The sequence below is a fragment of the Xiphophorus maculatus genome, chromosome 7 (genome assembly GCF_002775205.1).
Source record: "Xiphophorus maculatus strain JP 163 A chromosome 7, X_maculatus-5.0-male, whole genome shotgun sequence".
Lineage (NCBI taxonomy): Eukaryota > Metazoa > Chordata > Actinopteri > Cyprinodontiformes > Poeciliidae > Xiphophorus > Xiphophorus maculatus.
In genome coordinates, this window is record NC_036449.1 from 24,734,594 (window position 1) to 24,761,916 (window position 27,323).

General features: G+C 37.4%; 1 protein-coding gene across 2 annotated transcripts in view; it reads left to right on the forward strand.

Annotated features, from left to right (window-relative positions):
• Nucleotides 1–635: 635 nt before the first annotated feature.
• Nucleotides 636–27,323, forward strand: part of LOC102235215 (neuropilin-2-like) — a 119,134-nt gene continuing 92,446 nt past the window's right edge. For both annotated transcript variants that reach the window (XM_023336769.1, XM_023336768.1), the window contains exons 1-2: nucleotides 636–1,608; nucleotides 19,698–19,878. In XM_023336769.1, the coding sequence (XP_023192537.1) occupies nucleotides 1,263–1,608; nucleotides 19,698–19,878 (527 nt within the window). In that variant the 5' untranslated portion in view covers nucleotides 636–1,262. The remainder of the gene's footprint in view (nucleotides 1,609–19,697; nucleotides 19,879–27,323) is intronic.

Genomic DNA, 27,323 nt, shown 5'->3' on the forward strand with positions numbered 1-27,323 from the left:
ACACCAGTCCAGATGTCTGACAAAACTTGAAAGCTGGTGTTCCTGCACTCTCTATATGAACAAAGTGAGTTTGAGCTAATTGCAAAGAAGAAAGGGCAAAATGTGGGTCTCTGTATGTAGCAAAGACATTCCCACTTGTTTCTACAAAGCATTGACCCATGTGGACTGATTGCCAATACACAACCCATAAAAATGTTTTGGAATCATTTTTTTTACATTATAGCCCAACTTCTTGTTGGAATCTGAATTAGATACAATAAAGTTTGTGGCTATTAAGTAACAAAAACGTAATATAGTTCAAGGGGTATGAGTACGTTTGAAATGCAGCATACAGAATGAAAATGCACAGTTTCTTAATATAGACTCCAGATCAAAACAGAAGGAAAAGTAAAGAGAAATTAAAAAAATAAAAAATAGGGGGGGGGGGGAAGTCGGATGAAGGTATAACGACGTGTAGGATGTTGAGAGGTGATCAGGCGCAAAAGAGACAAGAGGGAGATGAAGCTGCTCTTTAATCAGTGAGGGGCCACATGGAGGCGGACCGAGGTGCCCACTGTAATCTGATACACGCTCACGAGCGCACGGCGTGCACGCGCGCCGAAACAGGGTGAACTGAGTGAGCAGTCCCGTTCGCTGCCACAAACCCGGAGGAGACCGGTGGGGAAGGAGCGCGCTGCCGGAGCCTGCCTGCCGGGAGACAGACAGACAGACACACTGAGGCACACGGGCTGCTGCTGCTGCTACTGCGCGTAAAGAGGAGGAGCGGAGGGAGTGGACTGGAGAGCAGAGGGCTGCAGCGGAGAGACGCACAGCTTTCAAGGAGGAGGAGAAGTGGAGACGAACCACGTTTATTTTCTCCGGAGCAGTTTTACGCACGGCAACTGGATCTGCGCTTTATGAGAAATACATTTTTCATTGGCCTGAGAAATAACTGCTGTTGGGGCTGAACATAAAAAAGGAACATTAAAAATGAGAATCTACCCTTTTTCAGTAGAGTTGTAAACGAAGGCTGAAAGATATGTTTGAAGACCATTTTTTGTTTTAAATTTTGGTTCTTATTTTCTTGCACCCCTTTTGGTTTTACTTGATGACCAAGTTAGATTTTTGTTTCTTTTTCATTTTAATTTGAGTGTCTCTTCTATCCAAGACCTGCTCCAACACACGTTTTGACACTCTGTGGGACACCCTTACCCGGACTGTGCGCACCAACATGGATTTCGCTGGGATAAAACCGTGTTTGCAGTTCAAATCCTACAGACTTTATGCTTTTGTGCTGCATTAACTGCGGTTTCCTGACGAAAAGAAGCAGTGACAATAACTCACATGAACTGTGTAAAAAAGCCAAAACCATATTTCTTGGAGAGCTGCAACCCGGCGTTTGGATTGTGATTGTTGCCCCTGAAGGAACTGTGGGAAAAGGACGGGAAAGTTTATTACCGGAACACTTTATTTTTAATACTAACCAAATAAACCAAAAAAAAGGAGAGTGTTTTTCATTTTTCTTCTGGTTTCTCGATACCTTGAGGGAAAAGATGGATTCATGTTTATGGTTGTGTGGATGTATTCTGCCGCTTCTTTTGCCTTCAGCTGTAAAAGCTGACGACGGAGGTAAGTTTGACACCTTTGTCTCCCGCGTAAATCCATGTGTCTCCCTCGGGTTCACATGATGATCTAACCGCTCTTTTGAAAGGGAGTCATGAGTTAAAAGACACAAAACAAAACAACAAACTCCATTGCGATCTGTGAGGCATCAGAAAATGGTATGAATTGAAAGTCAGTTGTGATTGAAATTCATTTCTTACAACACAACAGCCTCCACCTCATTTAAAATATGGTTTTTGTAACAGAATTGTCTATTTAGTATTGAGTACAATTAAGAGGAAAGTCGTCTATTTCATTTTCTTTCCTTTCTTTTCCAGTGCAAACAGTTTGCACCGCTACATCATGGAGACATATAAGTAAAATCTCAACAACAATCATCTGTGATCAGTTATCTGAATAACCTGTAAGCCATGATGCAGGTTTAGTGGGAGGCTGGTTTGTTTCCGTCCGCTACTGCTCCCGGCGCGTCCAGGAATGGATTGTGCGCTGATCTTGAATGACATCTTCTTCCATCTAATGTTTAACTTAAAGCCCTCTTTTTAGTCGGGTTCTCCCATGTCAACAATAATAAAAACCAAATCCAGCATAATATAGTCTTAGGAGCGAGTGACGCTGTCAGCGTCTACATCCTGATCAGAGTTTTACCTCCTCATTTGTGCGGACGCGACCTTATTCCTCGAAAGTTATCCCAAGAGTCTGAAAACTGAACGCAACTTTCAAAACTTATTTTTCAAATCTGGAGCCACTATATTAATTTTCACAGCCAGGTCTGCAGAGAGGTGCTGGTGAAGCTGGCTGGTTTTACTGTCTCCTGCTGGCGGGGGTCAGCTGAGCTCCGTCGCTGCTTGTCTGGTCTTCAGAGCTAGTTCGACTCCTGAATTTCACTTTTTTTATGCACAGTCGTTTCTGAGAGGCACAATTCAACCTCTGCTTATCAGACACTTATAGTATGTGCGTGCATTTACCGTGCCTCTTCACGTGTACATCGTTTTACGCACAATGAATTTTACGCACCAGATTTCCAGCTCCGAGCAGCTTTGCTGTCCACATGATACCAGATCTGTAGCCACTTGTATTAGTCTCTCTGTTTCTACAGGTGTGAACTTTTTATGCGCTTTCAAGTAATGAACAAAAATCAATTCAGCGGGGAATTAAAAAAAAAGAATACTGCTTCATTTGAGATTACGTATGAGTAGATTTGTATCTATTTGGTGAAAAATTTGAGTCTTTCAAAAGGGATTCCTTATAATAACGCTTTCGGGTTCATGTACGTAACTATGGAGAAACAAGTCGATTATTGTAGAGAAGAACCTTTCAGTATCTTTAAAGCTCTGTCAGAGGAACTTTTAAGCATCTGAAAACTTTGGTACCCTGTCTGTCAAATGTTGTTTTTTTTTAAGTTAGTCAGAATTTACAGAATCCTTTAATATGTTTAAGGTATTAAAACTTATCTGTTTTGATATGAATTTGTTATTTTCTCTCCATGCTTAGATATAAAACATTCTTACAACTTATTAGTAACCGACAAGAAAAAAATATATATTTTCTGTTTTTCTGTTGTTTAGAGACTTTCTGACTCAATTAGAGAATTAGAGATGCACAAATCCTGCTTTCACTGACCGGTTCTGATTTTAGGTTTTGTCTCATATGCCAACCCCCGATTTGGCGCGATTCAGATTTTGTTTTCTAAGTACTGTAACACAAAAAGATTACAAATACTACACAATAGGGTTTTGAATCCAACTACGGGGGAAAAGAAGGACTTTCTTGGTAGTTTGTGACACTTATTACTCAGCATGCTTTTGACTGGCGTGTTTTAGGCTGAGCTTGTGCTTGTTTTGGATACATTTAATGAATAGGGTGGGGAAAAAACTGATTTCTCCTCAGATGCCGATCATAAAAGTAACAATGGCCGATTTCTGGCACACACTGACTGCATCTGGAAACAGAATATCTGCTGACAATAGATGAAACTTTTCCCTGAAGCTTCCCTCCAGCTCTCCCCCCGTGGCTCTCAGTTGAGCATCCAGATCTTCTGCAGGATGAAGCTTCCTCAGCACTAAACTTGTAAAGTTGCCTTTCCTTTGCTGTTTCCCGAGAGATGAGCGAGGAAGGCACAGAGAGACGTTTATATATATATATATATATATATATATATATATATATATATATATATATATATATATATATATATATATATATATATATATATATATATATATATAAAGCAAGAGGCAGGAGGAGATGGAAGTACAGAAAAGAGGAAGTAAGAGACGGAAACAGATACGGGAAGCAGCAGTAAAGATGCGATCCTAACGGAAGAGAGATTTTTAGCTTCGCTGTTTGATCCTGTTTCTTCATTCCGTTTGATCGCAGCTGCGCCTGGAAGGGAGATAAACGGACATAATTGGCCACTCAAGACCAGCTGTCTGCCTCTATAGTGTCTCCACTGAAATACGCTGGATGATGAAACAGGATCACCGCCATACACAGTGTTAGAAGTGCTCCAGCAAATTGCCCACAGGTAGAACTCAGGCTTGAATTATGTTATTAATATAATTGATATGATTGCTCCCACCCAACTTAGGGCCATTTTATAAGTCTAAAGTGGACGGGGAGCAAGCAACTCCACATACATACATGAGCTCTTATATAGCAAATCGGATGTTTCATCTGTTTTGAGGAATTTTCTTCTTGTATTGCAGCTGTAAAATACCCAAAGCAATTATTTACTGCCGCTTGGGCTTAAGGAAAACCTGTATGATCAGTGTTTAATATGACCTCAAGGTTTAAACCTACTTGTGGGTTCAGTTTGTTATAATTAATTATTACATCAGGCTGAGCAGAGGGCTCTGTAAGCCATCAATAAAACAAATTATCCATTTCACTTGTTCGCCTAATGAGCTTTTGCCCATTTTAGCGCCCTGCCACAAACATACAGTGCTTTTCCAAAGACAAACTTTATGTAATTTGCCATGTTAGACGCCAACTGAAGTGAAATGTAGTGGGATTTTTAAGTCTGTCAGTGCCAAACTGGTGTTATTGCTCGATTTGGGTTTGGATTTGTCTTTGTTCTTTGCTTTGGTTCTTCTGGTTTGGGGTTATTTTTGTGTTTTGTTCTGATTATTATTATAATTAGCCAATGTTGTTGTCTTTTTAACTCATGTCCTCTCACAGCTTCTGTGAATTCAGTGTAACATACCTGACCATGGCCCACTAATGGCCTCCCCAGCATTTAAAAATCCCTTTTTTTCAGTCAGTTCTTTGCCAGTTCTCTGTTCTGTTGCAATGCTTCCTGTTCCTCTTGTGTTTCTCACTGGTTTTGATCTCTTCTTTGTGTTGTGCACATGTGCTAGTAAACTTGCTTCATTTTGTTATTCCCCTAAAGTTCCCCAACTGGAATGATTCATGACAAGCAGCGTATAATTGTGAAGTGGAATGAAAAGGATGGTTTATAAAACTATGCAAAACCGTCTTTTTTTGGATACCAGTTTTGCACATCTAAAGACTGAGATTTCAAAATTATCTTTGGAAATAAAAACAAGCTCAATTAGTGTGCATAAACAGCAGTGGGCCTTTTGAATGCATGAATAGTTTCAGATGTTTTGCACCCTGACAAGATTGCTTTAACCTGATTTAGCTCTGTTCAACTTTCAGTAAATTCTAACCAACTTCTGTGCACCTACTATATAATGCTGCCACCACTATGTGTCAAAGAGTACTTGTACAATGTCAGTTTAGATGAGTGTATAGTTCTGTGAGTTATGTTCATAGCCTTAGGTATTGTTTTATAATCTAAACCTGCTTTAAAATTCAGCTCCACATTATCTCTGACCTGTTTTGTATGTCTATCAGTTTTCATGATGCTGTATTCCCAAAAATATTAATTTTTTTTAACTAAATGACAAAAGCAACAGGTTGCATTGAATTTTATTTAGAGGTATGACAATAAAACTAGCTAATTTGCTCCCGTTTATTCAAGTTTTATTTATAAATCACATTGAAGACCTTGACTAATTTTTTGCATTTTTACAAATATTCTCCACTTTAAGCTCATTTTCACTCAAAAGTCCAGTAAAAACATTGATGTAATGTATAACATGTGGAATAGTTCAAGGACATGAATGCTTTTGCACGTCACTTTATCCCTTCAGAGTTTAGCTGAAAATATTGAAAACATTCCAGCTGTTTGAATTGAATTTGGATAAATAATTTTAATAACTTTTGATTTAAAGAGGGCATTTAACACAGTAAATGAAAATATGTTCGACATAGACAATTAGCAGGTGAAATTAGAAGGCGTTTCTGTATGCATTGCATATTTCCCTGGATATCTCGCAATTTTCTCTTGAGATGTTTTTCATTACAGCTGCATTGTCAGACGTGTTGATTCACGGGTGCAGAGGGTAGGAAGGCATAAAATACAATCTATTTACAATGACTTACCTGGAGGAATTGTAAACTTTGCTCCCAGCAGAGCGCACTGAAACAATGGAGCAGTAAAAACAAAGCGTGAGGGAGGGAGGAGAAAATATAAGTAGCGTGAAGAATCTTGAGTGTTTCAGGACATAAAAGAGGGAGGTAAAGGGAAGAAATAGAGGCAGGGAGAGAGGAAGAGAGAGTGGGAGTATTATAGGGCGTTAGAGTAACAAGAGGAGAGCAGCTGGGTGTGAAGCAGTAGTTGAGTGGAGCCACCTGCAGTAAACCAATCCAGATTTATTCCTCTCCTCTGCTGAGCTCAGGAGGGTTTCTGGCCAAGGTAGGGCATTAAATACACTCTGATTATGATGTATGGAAGGTGGAAGACTCAGATTTATGCCTAAACATATGATTTAATTCACGTTTTCATCCAAAGGAGCCTACTATTTACAGGTCTACTCATCATATTTTTACTGTTTACAGGCAGTATTTTCTTTATGTATAGTTTTGTCATTAAGTATATTTTTGCAGAATTGAGAAAAAAAATAAAGATTTCTACATTTCAGCGGAAATTGGGTTCAGGTCATTCTCTGCTACAACTGAGTGAGCAGGTGACTCTTTGCTGGAGACTTTCCTTGGATTGTGGTTTAATTATCCTGCAGGAAGCAGGTGTTTTCCACCAGGTTTCAGGATTAGCAGTTATCGCCTTTCATCTGTCTTCCTCAAATGACGATTTTACAAAGATTTCTTTTCTCCTATTTTCCTGAAGCCATATTCAAGCAGTCTAAAACATTGAGAAAAGTCACAGTTTTTTGCCCAAACCATCTATCCATAGTATTTAGCTTTTATATATGGCCACATTCACATAGTAGAGAAATGCGACCAAAATCCAATTCTTTTTTTCGCCCATATGTGAACCATATCTGACTTTTTCATTCTGAACTTGAACTTGATATTCTTACTCCCAAAAATCTGATGTGTGTCACGTTCAAATGTGGTACTAAATTGAATACATATTCAATAGTTTTAAAAATGTCTGCAGTCTGAACGGTCATTGCACCTTTGATCCAACTTGTATGTTTTATCCAACATGTCATGATTCTTCACCAGAAGAAGCCAGATGTGGTAAATCCAGAAGTAAACAAAGGGTGAAGCATCACTATTAGTTGTGCTTTCTTTTTCTGTCTTCCTGTTCTTTTGTTTTGATCTTGTGAGAATGTCAGCTTTCGTTGTGCAACAATTTCAAAATTGATCCTTAGACGATGACATCGATTATTACTTCTAAAGAGTGCACTGATGTGTGATGTCTACATTGTTCTGCCCATTCGGGTCATAAATGGCTTCATTTATGACCCGGTCTCTCTGACTGACTTCTCTTCCAAATGACTTCCAAAATGCACAAGAAAAATATTGCCAATCCAGTGCATTTTCTGTCTACCTAGAGGCCTTTTCCCAGTTGGATGTGTCCAGAAAATCGCCAAAGGAAGGTATCCATTAGCCAGTCCAATTAAAGGCCCCAACCACCTTTACTGATTACTGACACCGTGTTTGGAAGAACCATCATCGACAAAGCTCTTCTTTATTTCTGAGCCCTCCACCCTATAAAGGGAGCTAATTTCAGTAACTTATATCTGAAATTCTGTTTACTCTTTTATGACCCAAGTTGAGGGCTAGAATGTAGTCTAAGCTGTTAAATGGAGGGCATCACTTTGTGGCTCAGTGCTTTCCTCACCACCCACATTACTGCAGAGAAGGCATCAATCGTTTATCCATCTCCTACTATCACCCGTGAACAAGACACCAAGATACTTAAACTCTTCAATGTGATGCAGTGACTGACCCTGGCAGGATCATTCCTGCTCACTTCAGCTGCTTCACACCACTCTGCTGCTTGTTGAAGGTCATGGCCTGAAGATACAAGCGGATGAGGTGAGACCCTGAGGTTCCCAACCGTGACCAGAGTCCATGCATGAACAGCACAAGCAAAATTGGTGATAAAAGGGAACCATGATGGGGCCCAATCCACAGGACACAGGTCTTGCTTTAATAAGAGAAGAGTGCTCTTTCAGTCTCCTGAAATAATATTGACTAATAAGGTAGGGGGGCTGGAATTAGAGGGGGGTGTTTTAGTAGCATCAACAATGTAGTTCACAAAGAGTGAATAAAATTTAAGCCAATTATCCTTTGGCACATTTCTCTCTGTGTTTCTCTCATGTAAAAAAAGAGAAAGGACAATTAGGGTGTCCAGCAGGATGTTCTAATTACAGTTATCATGTCATTAGTAAACTGTTAGCATTCTCGTCTGTTTATTGGCCATGTGTAATCACTATAGTAATTATAGAAAATGGGGAGAGCAGAGCGTCGAGTTCTGTTTGTCCACTTGTAAAGAAAAAATATCCTCAGATGGCAGCCGAGATCACGCAAATCCTTCAAATTGGGATATTTGCCTTTTCCTCGCTTCTTCAAAACCTTTACACACAAAGAAGAATGTTTGTATAATCGAGTCTGTGCACAACCCAAGTCCCTGGAGAGTCAGCAGGGTGGTGTGAGGCCACAGGTTGTTTTCCTTTTCTCTCTCTCTTCACGCTGAATCATCTTGTTGTTTTCCCCTCCTTTCACGCCACTTCACTTCGTCTCTAATAGCGCTCTCTGTCTCTTTTTCCACACATCCCTCTGTCAGTGTTTTCTCTCTCACCCCAACTTAAGAAAGCTCCTTCACCTCCTGTTCTTCTCGCTCCGACACGGTGGGAAATCTCTTTACTGTTTCAGCCGCTCTTTGTGTTTTCCTCTTTCTGCCTATTCTCTCTGACTCTGTCAATCTATGTTTTCTCACACTTGTTGGAAATCCATTCACGCAATTTGTTAGACACTCTCATTCATACACTTCTGAGAAGCCTGATGTGGAGCATTAAGCACACTGCCTTGAATGTGATTCCAATCACTTAAAGGAGTACACCAGATAAACCGTCCATTGATGTTTGCATATTCTTTCCATAATTGGGATCCAAGAAGAATAGGAAGGCGATAACAGGCTGTATGCTAATGATTGGAAATCAGAACTTGAATCTTCAAATAATATGACATCTAACTGAACCATGTTATCGTTGGGAGTTGGAAAACCTGTAGGATTGGCTATTTGTTGTCAATTATAAATTGTCAATCTAATCTGTTGATTTTCTTCTCTTCCATCATGAATGTGAACATTTTACGCTAAGAGTCCATTCTCATTAGACCTATTTAATCCACACTTATTGAACTCTACTGGAAAATTTGTTTGGGGATGTAAAACATTTTTATAAATATAAATCTTCAATGGGTGCATGTAGAAAGATGTCCTGCAATGAATTCCTTACCTATATAGGAAAGGAAAAACATCCCAATACCATAGCAAGAATGGCAGTAATAGAAAAAGATACAATGTGTATCTTAAAAGACAATTGAAGAAGTATTAAATGAATAAAGTCACACATTTAAGATGTAACTAAATGATGATGTAAGACCTAGTACATAAATTCTAGAGAAACCTCTTTTTAGTACCTTTTACGATCCTTGGACACCATGTATAAAGCATTAAAAGTAAAAAACCTGAGAATAATATAGAAATTATAGTGTGAGTCATGAAACACCGCACGTTTTATTTTTTTAGTTGCTTTGCTATAAAATACCAGTATTCTTTGAAAATAAATTAGGAGTTCAAACTCATTTTTGGATCCAACTCTGGTCTAAAATGTGACTTCAAGGTTGGCATACCATTTATATTGCAGTCATTTAAACAATATTTACAATTTCATTTTAATGGCCAGTCTCTGGAGGCCATGACAGGACTGCTATGTGGTCAGGACCAATCATTGTACAGTTATGGAGACATCTAAAAACTTCTGTAATCACAGACTTTTTCATAATTTTTCACATGCAGACTACTTTTTTCCCTCCAACCTTTCTAAGGACATTTTCTTTCTATGAGTTTTTGTTTAATCGTGAAGTCTATTAGAGTAATACATCCCTCTGTTGTCTTTGGTAAAGTGTATATTACACAGGCAGCTCGAACATAAATGTTAGTGAGTAGAGTTGCTTTGTAGATCTTCATTAAGAGTCTGTTACCATTTAAGCAGACATGAACAAATTACCCATTACTAATCTGTGAGTTCGACTGTTCTAACAAATGCTGTCACTTGTTTTCAAAGTAGTTTTGGCACAGAACTTGTATTTAACACTGTTTTCTTCTCAGAGTGTCATTTTGGATTAGAAACCCCTATAACTTGAAAGGCTTCATCCTCTGTCAGTATTTTTTTTCTCCATTACACTCTCAGTTTTATTTTTTACGACTCATTTTGTCTCCCTTTCCCCCCTTGCTGTGTTTAGTCTCAGATCCTTTGTAGTTTTCTCCCTGTCATCATTCTCTGTCTTTAATCCACACTCACTTGGTAGGTTTCCACTGTGTGTTAAAGCAGAACACCTGGAGAACACAGCCCCACCTGTTTGTGTGTGTTTGTGTCTGTGCCAATATGTGTGTGTGTAGGTTATTTTTTTGTCCAGTGAGCCTTTTTGAGTTGCTGACTTTCTCCTTTTTGTTGATGAGAGACAGATGTTCTTGCATTACTCTCTCTTTCTGACATTCACCCTCCTCTGACTTCTTTTACTTCTTTTTAGCCTCTGTTTTTTATTTTTCTTCAAATTTTATATCAAACATTTATTACAAGAAATAAAATTTTGAAAAAGAATTGAACTTTTTCAAATTTTCTGACATTACAGCTACGTATTTCAGCGTATGTCATTCAGTGTTTATGCAGCATATCAACACAAAGTAGCACATGATCAGGAAGTTTTATTTCTTTCAACTAAACCTTTAAAAGGTTTGTTGTGCATTTCTGCAACAGCAATTGTCTTGCAACTTTTGAACGCAACTCAACTCCAACAAACATAAATACAATGGCTGAATTCTGCTAATGGGTCACTACTTTGATACTAATCTGCATCTTAAAGTTGCAGGGTAGAATTAAAATCATTAGGACTATAACCATTGCTTTTATAGCCAGTTGTTTACGTCCATCCATTTTCCATTTTCCTTGCTAAAGTATAGCATTTCCACATCACAGTTTGCAACTAGACCAAAGAGTTAATTTTTGCTCTGATCTGCCCAACAGCGACCAACTATTTCTTGGTATTTATGGATTTGTATTATGCTATTTCCATTTTCAGAAGATGGAGTTAGAGTTCAAGTTTCAAGTTTATTTGTATAGTACATTTCAGCAACAAGAGTGCTTTAGATCATGAAACCATCATGCAGTCACCTATTGCAAAACAATCAATAAACATTACATTTTGTCAAATGCCATCTATAGACATCAACTATGTTGATCAGTGTTCCATTTACTACTAATCAAATGCAAATAAAAGCTGAATGTACGGCACACTTTAGCTTTTATTTATAAAATGTTTTGAAAACCATTAACATGTACTTTCCAGTTCATGGTTATGCAGTAACTTGTATTGGCCTATGATATTAAATCACTTTGAAGTTTGTGGTTGTAATATGTCAAATTGTGAAAACGTTTCATGGTTATTAATAGTTTTAAGGCTTGTTATTCATGTAGCAAAAGTTGTAGACCTCAACTAGTCTCCTGGGCACCATTTAAGGTCAGAATAACGAGAATTTATGACTCACTGTGCTGTTTGGATTATCGGGGCCAGAGCTGGTGGACAGTAGGTTTACAGCCTTCTTCTTAACTAGATTGCTGGTGTGGTGGGGAAAAAACTTTTTATTTTTTTGCACTTTCATGAATTAAACACTCACTGTTGATAACGCTTTCATTACGGGGTCAGGCTGATGGAAATAAATGTGGATTTCGGCACAATTACTAAGTTCATGCAGGCTAGCGAATCGATTTCTGTGCTCTGAAAGCGTCTGTTTTGACTCAAATTGTACAAAGCTGGAAGTGAGCTCAGAAACAAGGTCAGAGCATTTGCATTTGGTGCCAATAAAACAAGGATCTAGCTCATTTGAAAGAAGGAACGTCATGAGTTTATTTTCATATGACTTCCACAGAGAATATGCAACTTATTTCTGCACTGAGACAGCTGTGTGTGTGTGTGTGTGTGTGTGTGTGTGTGTGTGTGTGTGTGTGTGTAGGTGTGTGTGTGTGTGTGTGTGTGTAGGTGTGTGTGTGTGTGTTGAGGTTTGCACTTGTGGGGAAAAGTTGCTGAATAGGTGTTATCAGGATGCAATACCAAACACGGCAGAGAGCCATAAATAATGCAGTGACCTGTCTTATATCCCTGCTTGACTGCTTAGCACCATTTACCGCCACTTATCTTGCTTGCGTGTTGGCGTGTACGGGTGCGTGGGGGTGTGTGTGTGTGTGTGGTCTGAATCCAGTGATGTCTAAGCCAGATGAGGATAAGCGATGTTCAGCGGTTTTTGTTTGCACATTTGTTGTGAATATGTGGTCCAAATACAAACCTCTCCCTGATGATCTCCACATGCTCCTGTGGTTTGGGAGGGAAAAAAGGCTGTGTTGTGTGAAAATGAGGGTCAACGGGAGGGAAGTGTTTATGGAAGGGACGGAAGCTGAAACAAAGAAGAATTTGGGGTTTTCATGTGGTTTCCTTGGCCTTATAAAAGTCGGAGAAGGATGCTGCACAAGTCTAAAAGCACAGTTAAAGTGTGAGTACTTTTTTGTTGTTTGATCATTCATGGCATGATCTGAGTTTTTTTTGCCAGATCAGCATCTCCTCCTTACAGCATACAGATCACAGATCTTCAGTGTAGAATACAAATTAGAATTCCAATTGATTTTGTGTTGGAAGCTGTGCTTACATGTTTGATTCTCCTCATTTACTCTAACAAAACATGTCTCACTCTCCCCGTTCTCTTTGTATAGGATGCATAACAAAAGTATTCACACCCCTGAACTTGTATTTTATTGTTATTTTATATGATAGACTTGTATCTATCAACAGCACATAGCAAAATGTAATTCCTTGATTTTATTAGAAATCTGAAAAGCGTGGCGTGCGTTTACTGTATACCCGCAGTAAAGCCATTTCTCTGATACCTTTAAATTTAATCTAGTGCAACTAGTAGAAAACGTCTAGGTTTACTTGTAGAGCACCAATCACATACAGGGTAATTTTTTTGTATCATATCAAAGGAACTGAAAAGATGACAATTGCAGTAAAAACAAGCAATACTTGAAAAGAACAAAAGTAAAATGTTGACAAATAAGAAGTGTTAAAATTCAAGTTTTAAAATATTTTACTTGAGTGGTAAACTACAAAATAATGACTCATTGCTTATTTAAGAGAGCCAGAAGTTTCCACTTACATCATGTTTTAGGGAGTTGGTTCCAGAGCCTTAGAGGATAGAAACTAAATACTTCCTCTTCTGGTCCTGGGAGGGCAGAATACAGGTCACACATGAATCCGTATATCACTGCAGTGGCTCTCTGTATGTCAAAAAATAGAATTTAAAAATGTCTTGAAGGTACGTAAGAGGTACGACACAGTATTAGGGTAATACTAAGAAAAAATTACATTATGAGAACAATATTATATTACGAGAATAAAGTTATAGTATTATGACTTAATTCTCAAAGTACTGACTTTATTCTCAGATCATTATGACTTATTCTTGCATTATTTCGACTTTGTTCTCAATATGATTTCTCGTAATACAACTTTATTGTATTATGTTGACTTTATTCTCATACGACTTTATTCTCGAAAATTATTTTTTTTATTTTTATTATTACGGCCCTAATATCTGTCATACCTTATGGACTTTACAGGCTTTAAAGTTTTAAATTCTATCCTTGGATAATCAGAGTCGGTCCGATTTCCTGGTTTCTTTCAGCATTTTGGCAGAAGTGTGTTAGACAACCAACAGCTGCATGCTTGATTTGTTTTTTCTTTTCTCCAGAGACCTGTACAGGCAACATTACAATAATCTAACCTATTTAAAATAAGCACAGCATGTTTCTGTTTCTTATTTTGACACAAAAAAATTTTCTGTCAATATTTATAAGGTTATAGTGGGATATGGTTTATATGTAATATGGTCTGAATAAAATTTAAAATTTAGCCAAAAATCCTTACAGACACCTACCGGTAGTTTTCTTTTGCCTCCTCAAGTCTGGTAAGTTTTAGTTTCAAACAATAACTTTTGGACATGCAGAGCCAATAATTTTTGGTCAAGTTCATAGGTGAGCATAGGTGTTGTAAAATTGTGTACTACTCAATGATCTTGGGGGTTCACGTAGATGCTGAATAAAAGTGACTTGAGGATGGAGCCTTGAGAAGCTCTACATGTAGCCTTTGTTTGTACACTTGGATTTCTGATTAACACATAAAACAACGTAGCGGTGGTTTGCCACAATAAGATATGAAGTTAGTCAATAACAGACAACTTTGACTAAGCTGGTCAAAATTGTTCTTCAAAGTATAGATTTAGAGGAACTGAATGCAAATATAAGTTACTGTATTTAGATCTGTACTTGTAAAAAATAAGTGCATCTGTTAAAAAAGTAATTTTCCTACAAATATGTGGTACCTGGGGTTTGTCAAGCACATAAATTCCCACTATAATTTACTGGATATTTTAGTGTAACTCTAAAAAGTTTTTAAAAATTGTTCTTCAAGGCACACTACATGCTATCTTCTATTTTAAAGAATGCCTAGCTCTCCCTCCTTGCGTATATCATTTCCTTTCCACTGCAAGGACCTGACATTTCATTTCAATGTGCATATATCTAAATGATTGTGTGTGCAGATGAGCGAACACAATCAAATCTACTTTAAATGGCACCTAATGTGAGATGATGTCATCTGTGAACTCTTGAGCTCAATTTATGTCACTTGCTGCCTTGTTTGGATTCAGTAATTGCTTAATGACTTTGCGTGGATCTCTTGGGATTGATATTTTCTAAAAGAGAAGCAGAAACAATATTTCATACAAACCGATCAGTCTGATTCCTCAAATGCTTAGAAGTACTATCCTTATCAGCTATAGGTCAAAGGTGAGTGACGGGAGATGAGAGGGAGCCATAATGCTGAAAACTGAATTAACAGAGAAAAGCTCTATGCTGCTCAGTTGGGTTTTGTGCAGGTGGTTGAATTGTTTTCTTCTCTAATTCTTCATCAAGAAGACAGTTGGTTGAGAATGACAGTTGGCTGTAAGAAAATGATAAACAGTCTGGGTAAATTTTAAAGGCCTGTCTGTATCCGCAGCCTTTTTCTGTTATGATACATAGAAGATTTATGGTTTGATCAGTCTATTCTACTAACAGCTTCCCATCTCTCAGATTTGCACTTTGCAAGTTGTTGTTGTTCTTTGCATAACAATTACAAGAACCACTGTTTATGTACAGTAAATACCATTTATATAATATGGGATGGATGGTTAGACATTTTTTTTCAGTTTGCTTTTGTCTCAGTTGCTATGATTTTGGCCAAAAGAAAAGTATTGAGTGTGTTTTATTGTTTAGTATGTATGTTGAACAGTAAAACATGACGTGTCTAAATATTTACAAAAAAACACAAGGAAACGTTGGATGTTTAATTTAATTCAAAATGGGTCATTTGAACTCTAGATCAACAAATGTATTGTTTTTACTAATTGCTTAATTTTATACAGATATTGTAGCAATACAAGACAATTCAAGCTAATTTTGTAAACTGAACCAAAGTCATTTCAACTCACAGCCACCTAACTTTACAAAAGCATCTGTTAAATTCGGTTGAGTTTTGTTCAATTAAATTCAATTCAGTTTCATGACACTGTTCATTTAAGTTCAATATTTTTAACCATGTTCAACATAAACAGCACTTCAGTTTGTGACGAAAAAGCAATCAAATCTAAATGAACGCAATTTTTCAATCAAATATATTTGTAATCTATTAAAGTTTATGACTGTTTCTCACACATCACCCCTTGTAAAGGCTTGATTAGACAGAGCTATCTAAGCAAAGCTGGTTGGTGCTGCCTTCAGATTCTGGAGTGGTTAAACACTAATCCAGGTGGTGCTGACACAAAATGCGCATGGCTGGGTTACACGGCTCTTGTAACTCTACTCCTGTATTTCTGTGTGTCACCAGGGAGATTGGAAACAGATAGGAGATGGATGGGATTAGTTGGTTCTTAGAGTGAGGGAGAGGGAATTAGAGAGATCCAGACTGCTGATCATTAATTGTTAGCAGACAGAGTAAGGCAGACACCAGGTACAAAAGCCAAAATGTCAGTCATGTTGTTTGCTGACTGCTGAAATCTGATCTCCTCTCTAAACTTCTCTTGCTTGAGACTTAAACGGTTTATATGTATCAGATCCTGAGTTGGCCTGTTTTTTTATTTCTATACATTAATCAAAATGAATCTAATCACTATTTCTTATGAATTTTAAACCGTAATAATTGCATGTAATGGTGATATCTGGTTATGTGTTTATGCTGAGCCTTATGTGTGCATGTCTTACTCCTCTCAGAGATGATTTACAGTAAGCAGTCTATTAATAGCTTTAAACCATGTTGTATTCTGCTGAGCAGTTTGGCTTGGCTGTGCTAGCCCTCTCAGCACAGTGGTAATAAATAAAACGTCATAGCACAGAAGGCCTGATGGTGGCTTACACAGCCTCCTCAGACAGACTCTGCTCTCTTCAACATTTCTCCGGGAGGCATGTCTCGTGATGCGTATTTAGCCGTGGCTCAGTAAATAATGAACTCTGTCAGGAGTCCAATTGTGAGTTTGTTCTCCTGTTCTCTGGAAAACAGGAAATTATTTTAGGGTGTTGCATACCAGCCAAGTATTTTCCCATCAATCAGCCAGCACTGGCAGATGCTGTTTTCATTTAAATAACCTAGTCCGTCGTGGCCATCGTTTTCCCTAAATATTTACAGAAAATCCATCTGCTTTTTTGCAGATACAGTGATTTTTTTTTTCACTATTATTATTTGTTACTGCTGAAATAAGGCTATCTATTGTGGTTGCTTTTTCAAAACTGTAATCAAGAGACATTTTCCTTTTACTTCCTTGAGCAAGCACTGGTCACACTTTAAATCCTTAAATGACATTGTGGTTATTTATACTGCTTTGTGAGAAGAGAGTCTGTTACTATAGTTTTCTGTTATTTTATTTGTGCTATTTCAATTTAAATTCTTACTTAAATTTAGGGTCTAGATTAATATTCCCTAATGTTTTCTGACAATCTTCCAAAGATTTACTTTGGTATTTGTGTGCTTTTTAATTATTTTAATCTATTATCTAGCTAATTTCAGAGTTTAAGTTCACAACCACCTTGTTGTTAATGTAATGTGATGTGACAGAACAACACAAAGCAGTGTACAATTGTGAAGTAGTGGAAAATAGTCAGAAAGACCATATTGTAATTCAACTGCACATTTAAAGTGTACGCCATAAGAAATACTGTTCCAGTTTGCGGCAATCCACATGTGGAAGAAGTTTTTCCACTCAAATGAGACCAAAATTTAACTGGGTTTAATCAACCAGCAAAAGTGAGGAAAGCAAAATGTTGTGCTTTACCCTAAATACCTCATCTCCACACTGAAATATGTTGGTAGCAGCATCATTCTGTGGCGATTTTATTCCACCGGGACGGGGTAACTGGTCACAGTTGGTGAAAAGCTGACTGACTTCAATAGCGTTTAATACAGCTAAAGTTTCAGCAAAAGTTGACTCTCAAATCATTGTGTCGGGGATGCGAGTTCAAGTACCACACTGTCCAAATTTTAATTTGTAAATAGAATGCACCGTTTTCACTTCAGAAGTATTTGCTTATTTTGTCTATCACATAAAATCTTAATAAAATGAAGTTTGTTGTTGTAACATGACATTTAAAAAAAATTACTTTCTTGTAAGAAACTGTAAGAAGGATAGAACAAGAAATTAGTAAAAAGTAAAGATTGTGAAAAGCAAATTAATAGAAACCTATAATTATATTTTGACTTACAGTTCCTGAACAGTTAGGTGTTCAGAGCTGAGAGTTTGTGCAGTCAATCAAAAAAAGCAGCCACCGTTTTAGTACAACAGAGCCCATACATTTCGTACAGTAGAGTTGTGTGTGTTATGCTGCTGGGTGAAAGAGATATGAATGTGTTGCCCATCTGTGTCAGATTGAATCTGCAGCTGTGAATAAGTGACATTGTTTATGACATGAGACAGACATATGACTGCTGACAAGTGGATCCGCTCTGTGACAGTAACTGTGGCTTCTGGAGGGCTGAGTGTGTATGATGGCAGGTCTGTGTGTCATCATGAACCACAACAATGCCTCTGTTCATCAGGTTGTTGAGCTTCTCAGTTTCTCATATCCTGTCTTTATGAACAGATCTCTTATTTTGATTGTTCTCCTTATTTCTTACCCCAATTACAGATCAAATCAAAATGAAAAAAATATTTTTGATGATAATTGTGTTGATCTACAACAAATACATAACACTGACCTTGATGGCAGTCTTATCTGCTGATGTCAACTTCAAAGTTTTCTTGAGAGCTTCTCCTAATTTTTTTTCTTCACTTTCAATTTCTTTCTTCATGATTTCTCCTAGTATCTGAAGCACATCTGTAATAAACATTGAGATAATAAATTATTTAAAACTATTTTCATATTTAGGAAAGGTTAACCCCTTTAATTAGAGACACATAGACGTACGATCAATTGTCATTTAATGCTTCATTAGATAAAAATAATTCCAATCGATTAACTAATAACATCAGTCTTGTAGTTTGGCCACCATCCAGCAGATCCATCGGTCATCCTTAAACTAGCCAGAGACAGAAATAAAGATGGCAGAGCCATACCAGAACGGGAAACTGAAATAAAGTCAATTGTGGGATGCAGAATGCACTTCTGTTTTTAAACATGAACACTCGACAAACTCCTTTAATTTCACCTTACCAGCGCTCATTCAAGAAATTGTTCAAATATATTTTGTTTCTTGGTTTAAATTCAGCATATTATGAAAAGTGTAGCCTTTTATGTTGTTGATACAACACAAAACTAAAGTTGTTGTTTTTTTTAAGAAAATGGCCTACTGTCATTTACCGTATTTGTCGGATATAAGCCGCTACTTTTCCCCCCGCTTTGAACCATGCGCTTTTAGCCCTGTGCGACTTTTCTGTGGCTTTTTCTTCAACCACCAGGGGGCTCTTTAGCAGGAAGTGAATCATTGGAAGTCAAAATTGGAAATCAAAGAAGAAAGTGCTGATTTTCTTTTAGAGCAAGCGCATGCTAGCAGCAGTCACGAAGGAAAAATGTTTTCCAACTCATACCACCTCATCTTGGAAACAGTTGAAGGGTATCGAACTGGCAGTAGAGGAGGGAAATAGAGGCGTTGGACGTAAGCTCGGCGTGAACGAAACCCTGGTTTGGCGTTGGAGACGCAGGGCTGCGTCCTTAATAAATTCAGCAGATTTATTAAGGACGCAGCCCTCTGCAGGAGAATAGTTTTAAAACCGAGAGAGGCGGAGATACCAGCGGCTTATAGCTTATATATGTACGTTTCCACTAAAAAAAAAACCTTTGTGGATGTGTCTTATAGTAAGATGCGAACAGTAATTGTTGTCACCAATCTTTAAAGTAAGATCTTCCTGTAAATCTAAATAAATTGAAAAATAAATCTCATTTTTTCTGATGTCACTCATGCCTCGTCTGTTTCCATTCACCCAGCCTCTGAGCCATGCGGTGGGAACTTAGATGCCACGTATGCCGGCTACATCACCACCCCTGGCTACCCGCAGGAGTATCCACCCCACCAGAACTGTCACTGGGTTATCACGGCCCCGGAGCCATCGCAGCGCATCGTCCTCAACTTCAACCCACACTTTGAAATGGAGAAGCTGGACTGCAGGTGAGCGAAAAACACACAGATGATCCTGATGACTGGCAGACAAAAAGGCTGTAGAGAGAAATATTGAGAATGAATTGATTTAAACAGTGGGGACATTTAAAGTTGTATGAGAAGCTACAGTGAGTCTGAGTTTCTTGTTTCTGCCTGCAGCTTTGGGTCTCGCCTGTTTCTCAGTGAGAGTTGCTGGTGAACTTCAGCCCACTCTCCTTCTGTTTCTCTGGCTTTCACTTTGCCATAATAATCACTTTGGGACCTCCCTAGATCCCCTATCTCTAATTATCAAAGTCTAATTACGACACATTTACTGTTCCAGCAGGCTTTTTCACACTTTGGCTGCATTAAAACAGATTAGAGGATTTGGTGTTCGTCACGTTTTTGGGGTGTTTGGCTTTGGTTGCACAGCGAGGCCGACGGGAAGACACCATTAAATCAAAATCAAGCAACCAGCAATAAAGGCAGGCTGAAAGATAAATTGTGGAAAATTGCACTTTTGGATTAGAGTTTTAGGAGGCAGTCAGAAATCATGTTAACTCAAAAGTCTATTTCTCAAATAAATAATTTACTCGCTCACTGAATCATGTTCACCAAATAAAAAAACAATAACTGAATTTGGAGTATCCAGTTGATTTTACTTTTGTTACGCTTTGTGCTTGCACTATTCATCAATGAAAAATAAAATCTTTTAACTTAGGAGATTTCTGTTTTGCACATTATAAAATTGTCTAAAAGACAAGGACATTAACGTTAGCAAGCCAATGTTGACCTCTTTCTAGAAAAGGAATCTATTTAATTGCATTTAAACAGCAATATCCGTACCCATATTTTAAATCTTAGCCAATTCTTGTGGAGCTTACTCATATGTTTTGGTAAATTTCATGTTGCAGAGGTCAGTGTTGCTTCAGCTTTAATATTATGACAGAAAATCTTTTTCAAGCAGCCTTTGATAAATTGAATGTCTATTCAAAAGCTTTATTCCAGTAATTCTCATTTTTGTCTACATTCTCTCTGTTTTCTGGCCTTTGTTTTTTTTCCATGTCTCTTTCTGACTGTGCAGCCATGCACTTTCATATTAACAGTAGCAAAAATTGGCTGCAGGTTCTGTGGCATTTTGTGGTTTTGTGAGATTTCTTTTAACATCTTGTGGTTTGCTCTCAGGGCGAAGCTGCTTGTGCTGCAAGGTCATGTTGGCATTTGATTATTGCAAGACTTTTTTCCATCAGTGCGATGGATGATTTCAAGTTATTTTAAGATAAGTGGAAATCCATTAGTCAGACCCATTACTTGCTACAATCAGAGATTCCTAATTTACACAGATTTTTGATCTGGTATTCAGGAGTCAAAAGCACACTATTTTAAATTGTCTGAGATTTTATAATGGAAAGCCTCCTGCAAAATACAAAGAAATGATCTAATTTTGTGTACCTGATGTGATACACCTTTGTTTGATTTTAGCCATTTTAGATAGGATAAAAATGGGGTTGTCTTAATATATTCCTCAACAAAAAATGCATTTTCATTATATTTTACAAAGGATTTTATTTTAAAAGGTATTCAGTTTTTATTTATTTGGCTATGTTAGTTTTGTTATCATTTATTTTACATTTTAAATTTCCACGTTTAGATCTCTTAAAATCACATGCACACTTTCATGCGGTGTCCTAATGTTTTCATGTAACTGTGCACTGTTGCTGCTGTTCATTTGGCAAATATCTCACTGCAAAAACAAAAAAAAGCTTGCTGAGTAATTATTCTCTAATTTCTAGTGCAAATAAGACAAAACTTACTTACCAGTAACTTTTCAGCAAGATATAGGAGATTGTTTTGTCAATAATTAATATTAATGAAAAAGTAATTCTGGCAGATTATTTAACTTGTTAGAAGACATTTTTCCCATATTATAAGATAACTATAAGATAAACAAACAACGATCAGTGGAGGATAAATATAGTTTTTGTGACATAAAAAATAACTGTGGTTGGGAATATTCAGAGAGTCTGAAACTTACAATAATTAGCTGAGTAAGTTAGCATTCACAGGTCGTAGTTCAGTGTGGTTTTTTGACCAATATTTTTGTACAACCTCTTCAAACTTCTTTACTGCATCTGATGGCAAACCTCCAAGTCAATACTGAAAGTAGAAGTTACTGCAGACATTTGAAACAATACAAAATTGCTGACTCACTATATAATGGACCTAGAGAGGACAAACTGAGCACAGCTGGTGACATTTACAAGATATCTGTGGACCTAAAATATTGAAACTGGCTTGTGAAGTCTTAAGTGCCACAAGATCTACTGTCTGCAAGTTCTCATCTCTGTGGCTGCCACAAAATGGGTGAATGCTCCACATACACAGTAGAGAGAGACCTTTGGGAGGTAGTGTGTGTAAAAAAAACTGGAGATTTAAACTTTCTGGCACAGATAGCAACAGAGAAAAATACAGAAATACACATATAGTAGCACACACACTTACTTTTCTAACCTCAGTCTGCGTTTCAGTGCTTTCTCATCCACTTATTAACATTTCAGCCATATTAATTATAGATAGGTGAATTCTCCCCACTCAGATGTACCAAAATCATTCAGACATTTCTTTCCTGGGATTGAAGCATCAATATTTCACTGGCTGTCTGTTTGTTAACAGCCAGGGAAGTAGAAAATGTCCGCTGTGCTTTGTTCTGGTTTGCTTTCCCACAGAGCTGTGAAAATGAAAAACATACTTCTCCCTTTGTCCCCGGGCTCTTGGTATTTCTTCAGCTATACTCACTGTCCAGTTTATACAGGGGATTTCTCCATTTTCACTGTCTGGATTTTTCTCCATATCTCCCCTCACCACCTCCTCTCTCACCCTCTTGACTTATCTTGTGCCTCACTCTTCTCAGATCCATTTAAGGTTCAGCCGTTTCCCACGAGAATGAAATGTAGCAGGAATAAGAAATAACATGCTCTGATTTTTTTTTTTTTTTAGTTTTTTTTAAGACCTGATCTAGCCTGCAGAGTGAGATATTTGCAGTGTTGCTGGTGCCCTTTGGTGAGGAGCTATTTAGGTTTACAAGCTCCTGGCCCCGAGTGCGTCTTCATGAGTGTGTGTGCCTGAAACTGAGCCGTTGGGTTCAGAGGGCAAAAAGAAGTAGGAGCTGCTGGTGTTTGCTTCTATGTAGGATATACATACATGGTCATCCACTGATTGTGAGTAACAACCACAACACATGTAACATACGCACACACACCCCGATCAGTGGTTGATCTCTTTTTATGTCTCTGGATGTCTCTTACATTTGATATGGCTATAAAAACAGTGCATATGTTTCTTTTCTCAGCTTTGGTGAAAACAGATAAACTGTTGTTAATCTCTTCAGAGAGTAAAAAACAAACTCCTCTAGGGACAAAAAAGCAGACTGTGTCTGCAAACAAAGGCTGCTTTATGAACGGCCATATGATTCATCCTGTCTCTTTCCGTCATAAAAAAAATAACAGTCTCAAGATTTACTACCATCCATCAGCAAACATGCAGTCATGCATCTACAACTGATGTACTATTTCCTGTGATAAATATTACAATCTACTATGGTTTTGAGTTTTCTTTAGAGTTGTAATTTACTATGCAGTTTCTGCAAAATAAATTAATTAATAAATGGAGCCTCGTTTTAAAAAACGTGTATATTTTTAGACGAAAATTCTGCTTACCCCTGCTGCTTACCCCTCCAGATAAACTCACAGAAACTGCACGATATAATGGAAACGCTCAAAGGTTTCCACTACATTCCTTTCAAAATATGTGATAAACAAGCAAACACTTTTTTGCCTTTCCAGGTTTTTATTAAATTCCTAGTTGAAAAGGAATGGAAAAAAAAATACAGCTTAGTTTATGTTTTGTTAAAAATATTGACATTAGTGCTACTGCTGCTGTGATTTTAGTTAAGTTTGAATTAATGCTTGGGTGTTGTAGTTGTTCACGAACAGATATAATTAGAAGTTAAGGCCTCAGCACTAGCTTTCTTCTAAATACCATGTTGTAGTTCTTTAGTGTCAGCAGAACTAAAGTTTATGACTAGTGCTTCAAGGTTAGCACTACTAACTTTATAGTTAGTGGTGGCCACCACTGACTACTTACAATGGATCAAAGGAGAGATTGTATTGGTACCTGCATCTTCTGGTTTATCTGTAGCATGTACCAACTCCGCACTGGGTTCAGATATCTCCAGCTTGCTAAAAGACCATTTCTGAAATTTTTTACATTTATGAAGCAGGAGAATAACTTTAAAATAAAGTCATATCAAATATTAGTCAATACAATAAATTGAGGCTGTAGAACACAAATTTTGGATTGGTAAATTACATTTTGCTCTCAGAAAAAATGCATAAATCCAGCGATAGAGAGCAAATTTCATAATGTCATTCAAGCATAAGTGTATTACTGTTGAGATGTTATTTCACTCAACTTAAAAGCTTCTGAATTTTCAAGCATATTTTGCATATGACACTTATTTTAATTAAAGATTTTTAAAAATTGTCTCTAAATGCCAGATACTAAATGACTCCTAATCAGGACATCTTTAAAAAATGATTATTAAGAGAAGAATAAATACTAAAGCATAGAATCAGTCAAAGCAAACCTGCTTGTAATGAGTCATACTTTCTTCATTTTTGCCAGCTTTCTTGTCTGAGTTTTAGTTCCTCAGTAAATCCCACAGGCTCCTACACTGTTCGATTAAAGTGATCCTTATACTGAGAGACCTGCTCACAAATTGCTTTGATTGAGCTTGTTCTTTTTAAATATGCACCGTCTGCACAACATCTGCCAAGTTACAAAAACCAATAGGTGGTGCACCTGCCAGAAGAACACCACTTAGTAATTATAACTTCTGGTGTGTGCTGCTATATGCTGTGACAAAAGTATGAATTCCTGCAGTTTCTGTACACTGTTTCCACTTACCTTTCAAGACAGGTCAATGCTTAAATCTTAGCCACATACACTACTGTAGTATGAGCTTTCTATGGTATAACCTTGAGTAAATATTGAGTATTATGGTATTTACACAAAAAATGAAAATGTCAGACATTGAAGCACTATATAAAACTAAAAGTGTAGGAAAAATTATTCATACAGTTACATTAATTATCTTAACATATCGGTTATTTATTCCAGATATGCTAATGATATTTGTAGCATTTACTTATTGTTAGCATGAATGGACCCATAGATTACAATTTTATTGACAATATTATATAACAGAAACACCTAATATATTAGTCTGTATCTGGTTGTACTGTTTAAGTAATAGTGGTTGTTGTGCAGATTATTATCGCATTTTCATAGTTTGTTGACATTTTATGCAAATACATAACAAAGCAGTAATAGTTAATAGGGCAATCTGCTCATGTATCCAGTCTGTTGTAAGTAACTGCAGTTTTTAAACCTTATTTTTGTAATAGGAGCAACAGGAGCACTCCTTTTTTTTCAAACCATGACTGCCTGTGTAAATGTGATGGGTAATATTTCAAAGAGCAAAATATTTTTTTCTTGTAACCTAGAAAAAAAGTGTTATAACAATCAATTAGCCATCTACAGCCATCACAGAGTTGTGATACTCTGTACATTATGCTGTTTATCCAGCATTTAATTGTTGGGACTTTAAGCTAAAGGAGAAGTATGATGTTTAAGGTTTTGACTTTTTCTACATAGAGACATTGTCTACAGTTAATTTGACATTGCTGATTTAGTGAGTGATGACTTCACATTTTACAGTTATTTGGCTCATAAACCATCTTAAGCTGGGTTAATTCCTGCTTACCAAAAGTCAAGTATCCGTCTCCAAGTAAGCAAACTGCTGTTGTTGATCATCACTTTGGCCACTGCACCTTGTAGTATTTTCCAAGTAAAATTGTCAGAGATGTGTTCTTTCAGTTTTAGTGCTTTCCATTTGTTTTGAAGAATAGTTTCTTGCTGAGGTGAAACATTTCTATAAATGATGGCAGAACTTTTGGGACTTCTGAGGTAGACATATGCAATCTTCCTTTGGGGGTACAGAATGAGAATTTACGGCTTTGACTCATTGGTTCGGTTGTTTATCTCACATGTTCCCCTATACCTCGCTGCACTGCTCTGTCTCTGAAAACAAGATCTCAATTTGGAGTATTTGGAACTCGCTCGCACACAAACACAGACGCGCACACAGCCACTCGGAGAAAAGTGCAGCGTCAGGGTCCGCTGAGGGCAAGCACAAATTATCCTGACAGATACCTCCTGTCGCTCTGTCTCCTCTCCTCTTTCCTGCTGGCTCTTTCCCCTGTTCTCGCCCCTAGATTCATGTCCCCGCTCCCACCCTCGTCGCCGTTGCCCAATGGATTCCATCTATCATCTTTCATCTGCTCTTGCAACTTTGCCCATCTCACCTCCTTCGATCTTTCTCCCCTGCCAACCTCCTTCCTTCTCTTTACCTCTGCTCTCCTGTTTTTGACCTATTTTTGTTCAATTTACTTTATGCGATTGAGTCTAATTTATCTCATTCTTTCCATCCCTCTCCAAGCTGTCGGTCTCTACTATCAGCTGGTCTTTGATGAATCAAAATCATCATTCAGCATTCAGTTTCAGAAATCAAGAACTACTAAATACCTTTTCTAAGTCACATCTCTCTTTTTTTCTTTCTAGTATTTCTATTTGCATTTCTTTTTATTACATCTGGCTTTTTTTTTTACCTCTATCTTCCTCTTCAAAAACAGGAAATGATATGTAATGTCATGATGGCTAACCATAAAATGATCACATTCAATCAAGTCCAATAATAGTTTTGGTACTAAAGTCAAGTCATGCATTCTACAAGCAACACATGAAGCCTTTTGTGAAGTGTGGGGAGTAAAACAATATCGAGTAGTGGTATGACAACTATTTTCCACATTAGTTATGGTTACAACCGCAAACATGTTTTCCAATAAACACAGAATAGTTCAGAATTTGCAAAGTGAAAGAAAGACACCACATGAAAGGAAAGCATGGGACCTTTTTTACAATTTAGTTTTATTTTTTGCCAATTTTCCAATGTTTTTCTTTATGAAGCAGCTGAAGCTCAGTCATATTGGATGAAGAGCCTTTGTGAACATCTGTTTTAAGTTTTATCAAATAATTTTTCTATACGTGACTTAATCTAAATAATTTCATTGCATCTCTGGCTGTGTTTTTGGAGCCGTTGTCTTCCCAAGAAAGAATGCTATTGTCACTACCATGTTTCGTAAAGGTGACGATGTGTTTAAAGTTTCTTGATGGTCATATTCCATGTCTACAGAACAGTATACCTTCGTCTGCATATTTGCTTCTTACAGCATCCTTCTTGGCATTCCTCCATCATGACCAGATTTGTGAGCTGCATGTATCATTGTAGCTCCTTCAGGGTTACCATGAACCTCTTGACTACTCCAGAATTAAATGCTTTCCTTCCCTGGCCAGCG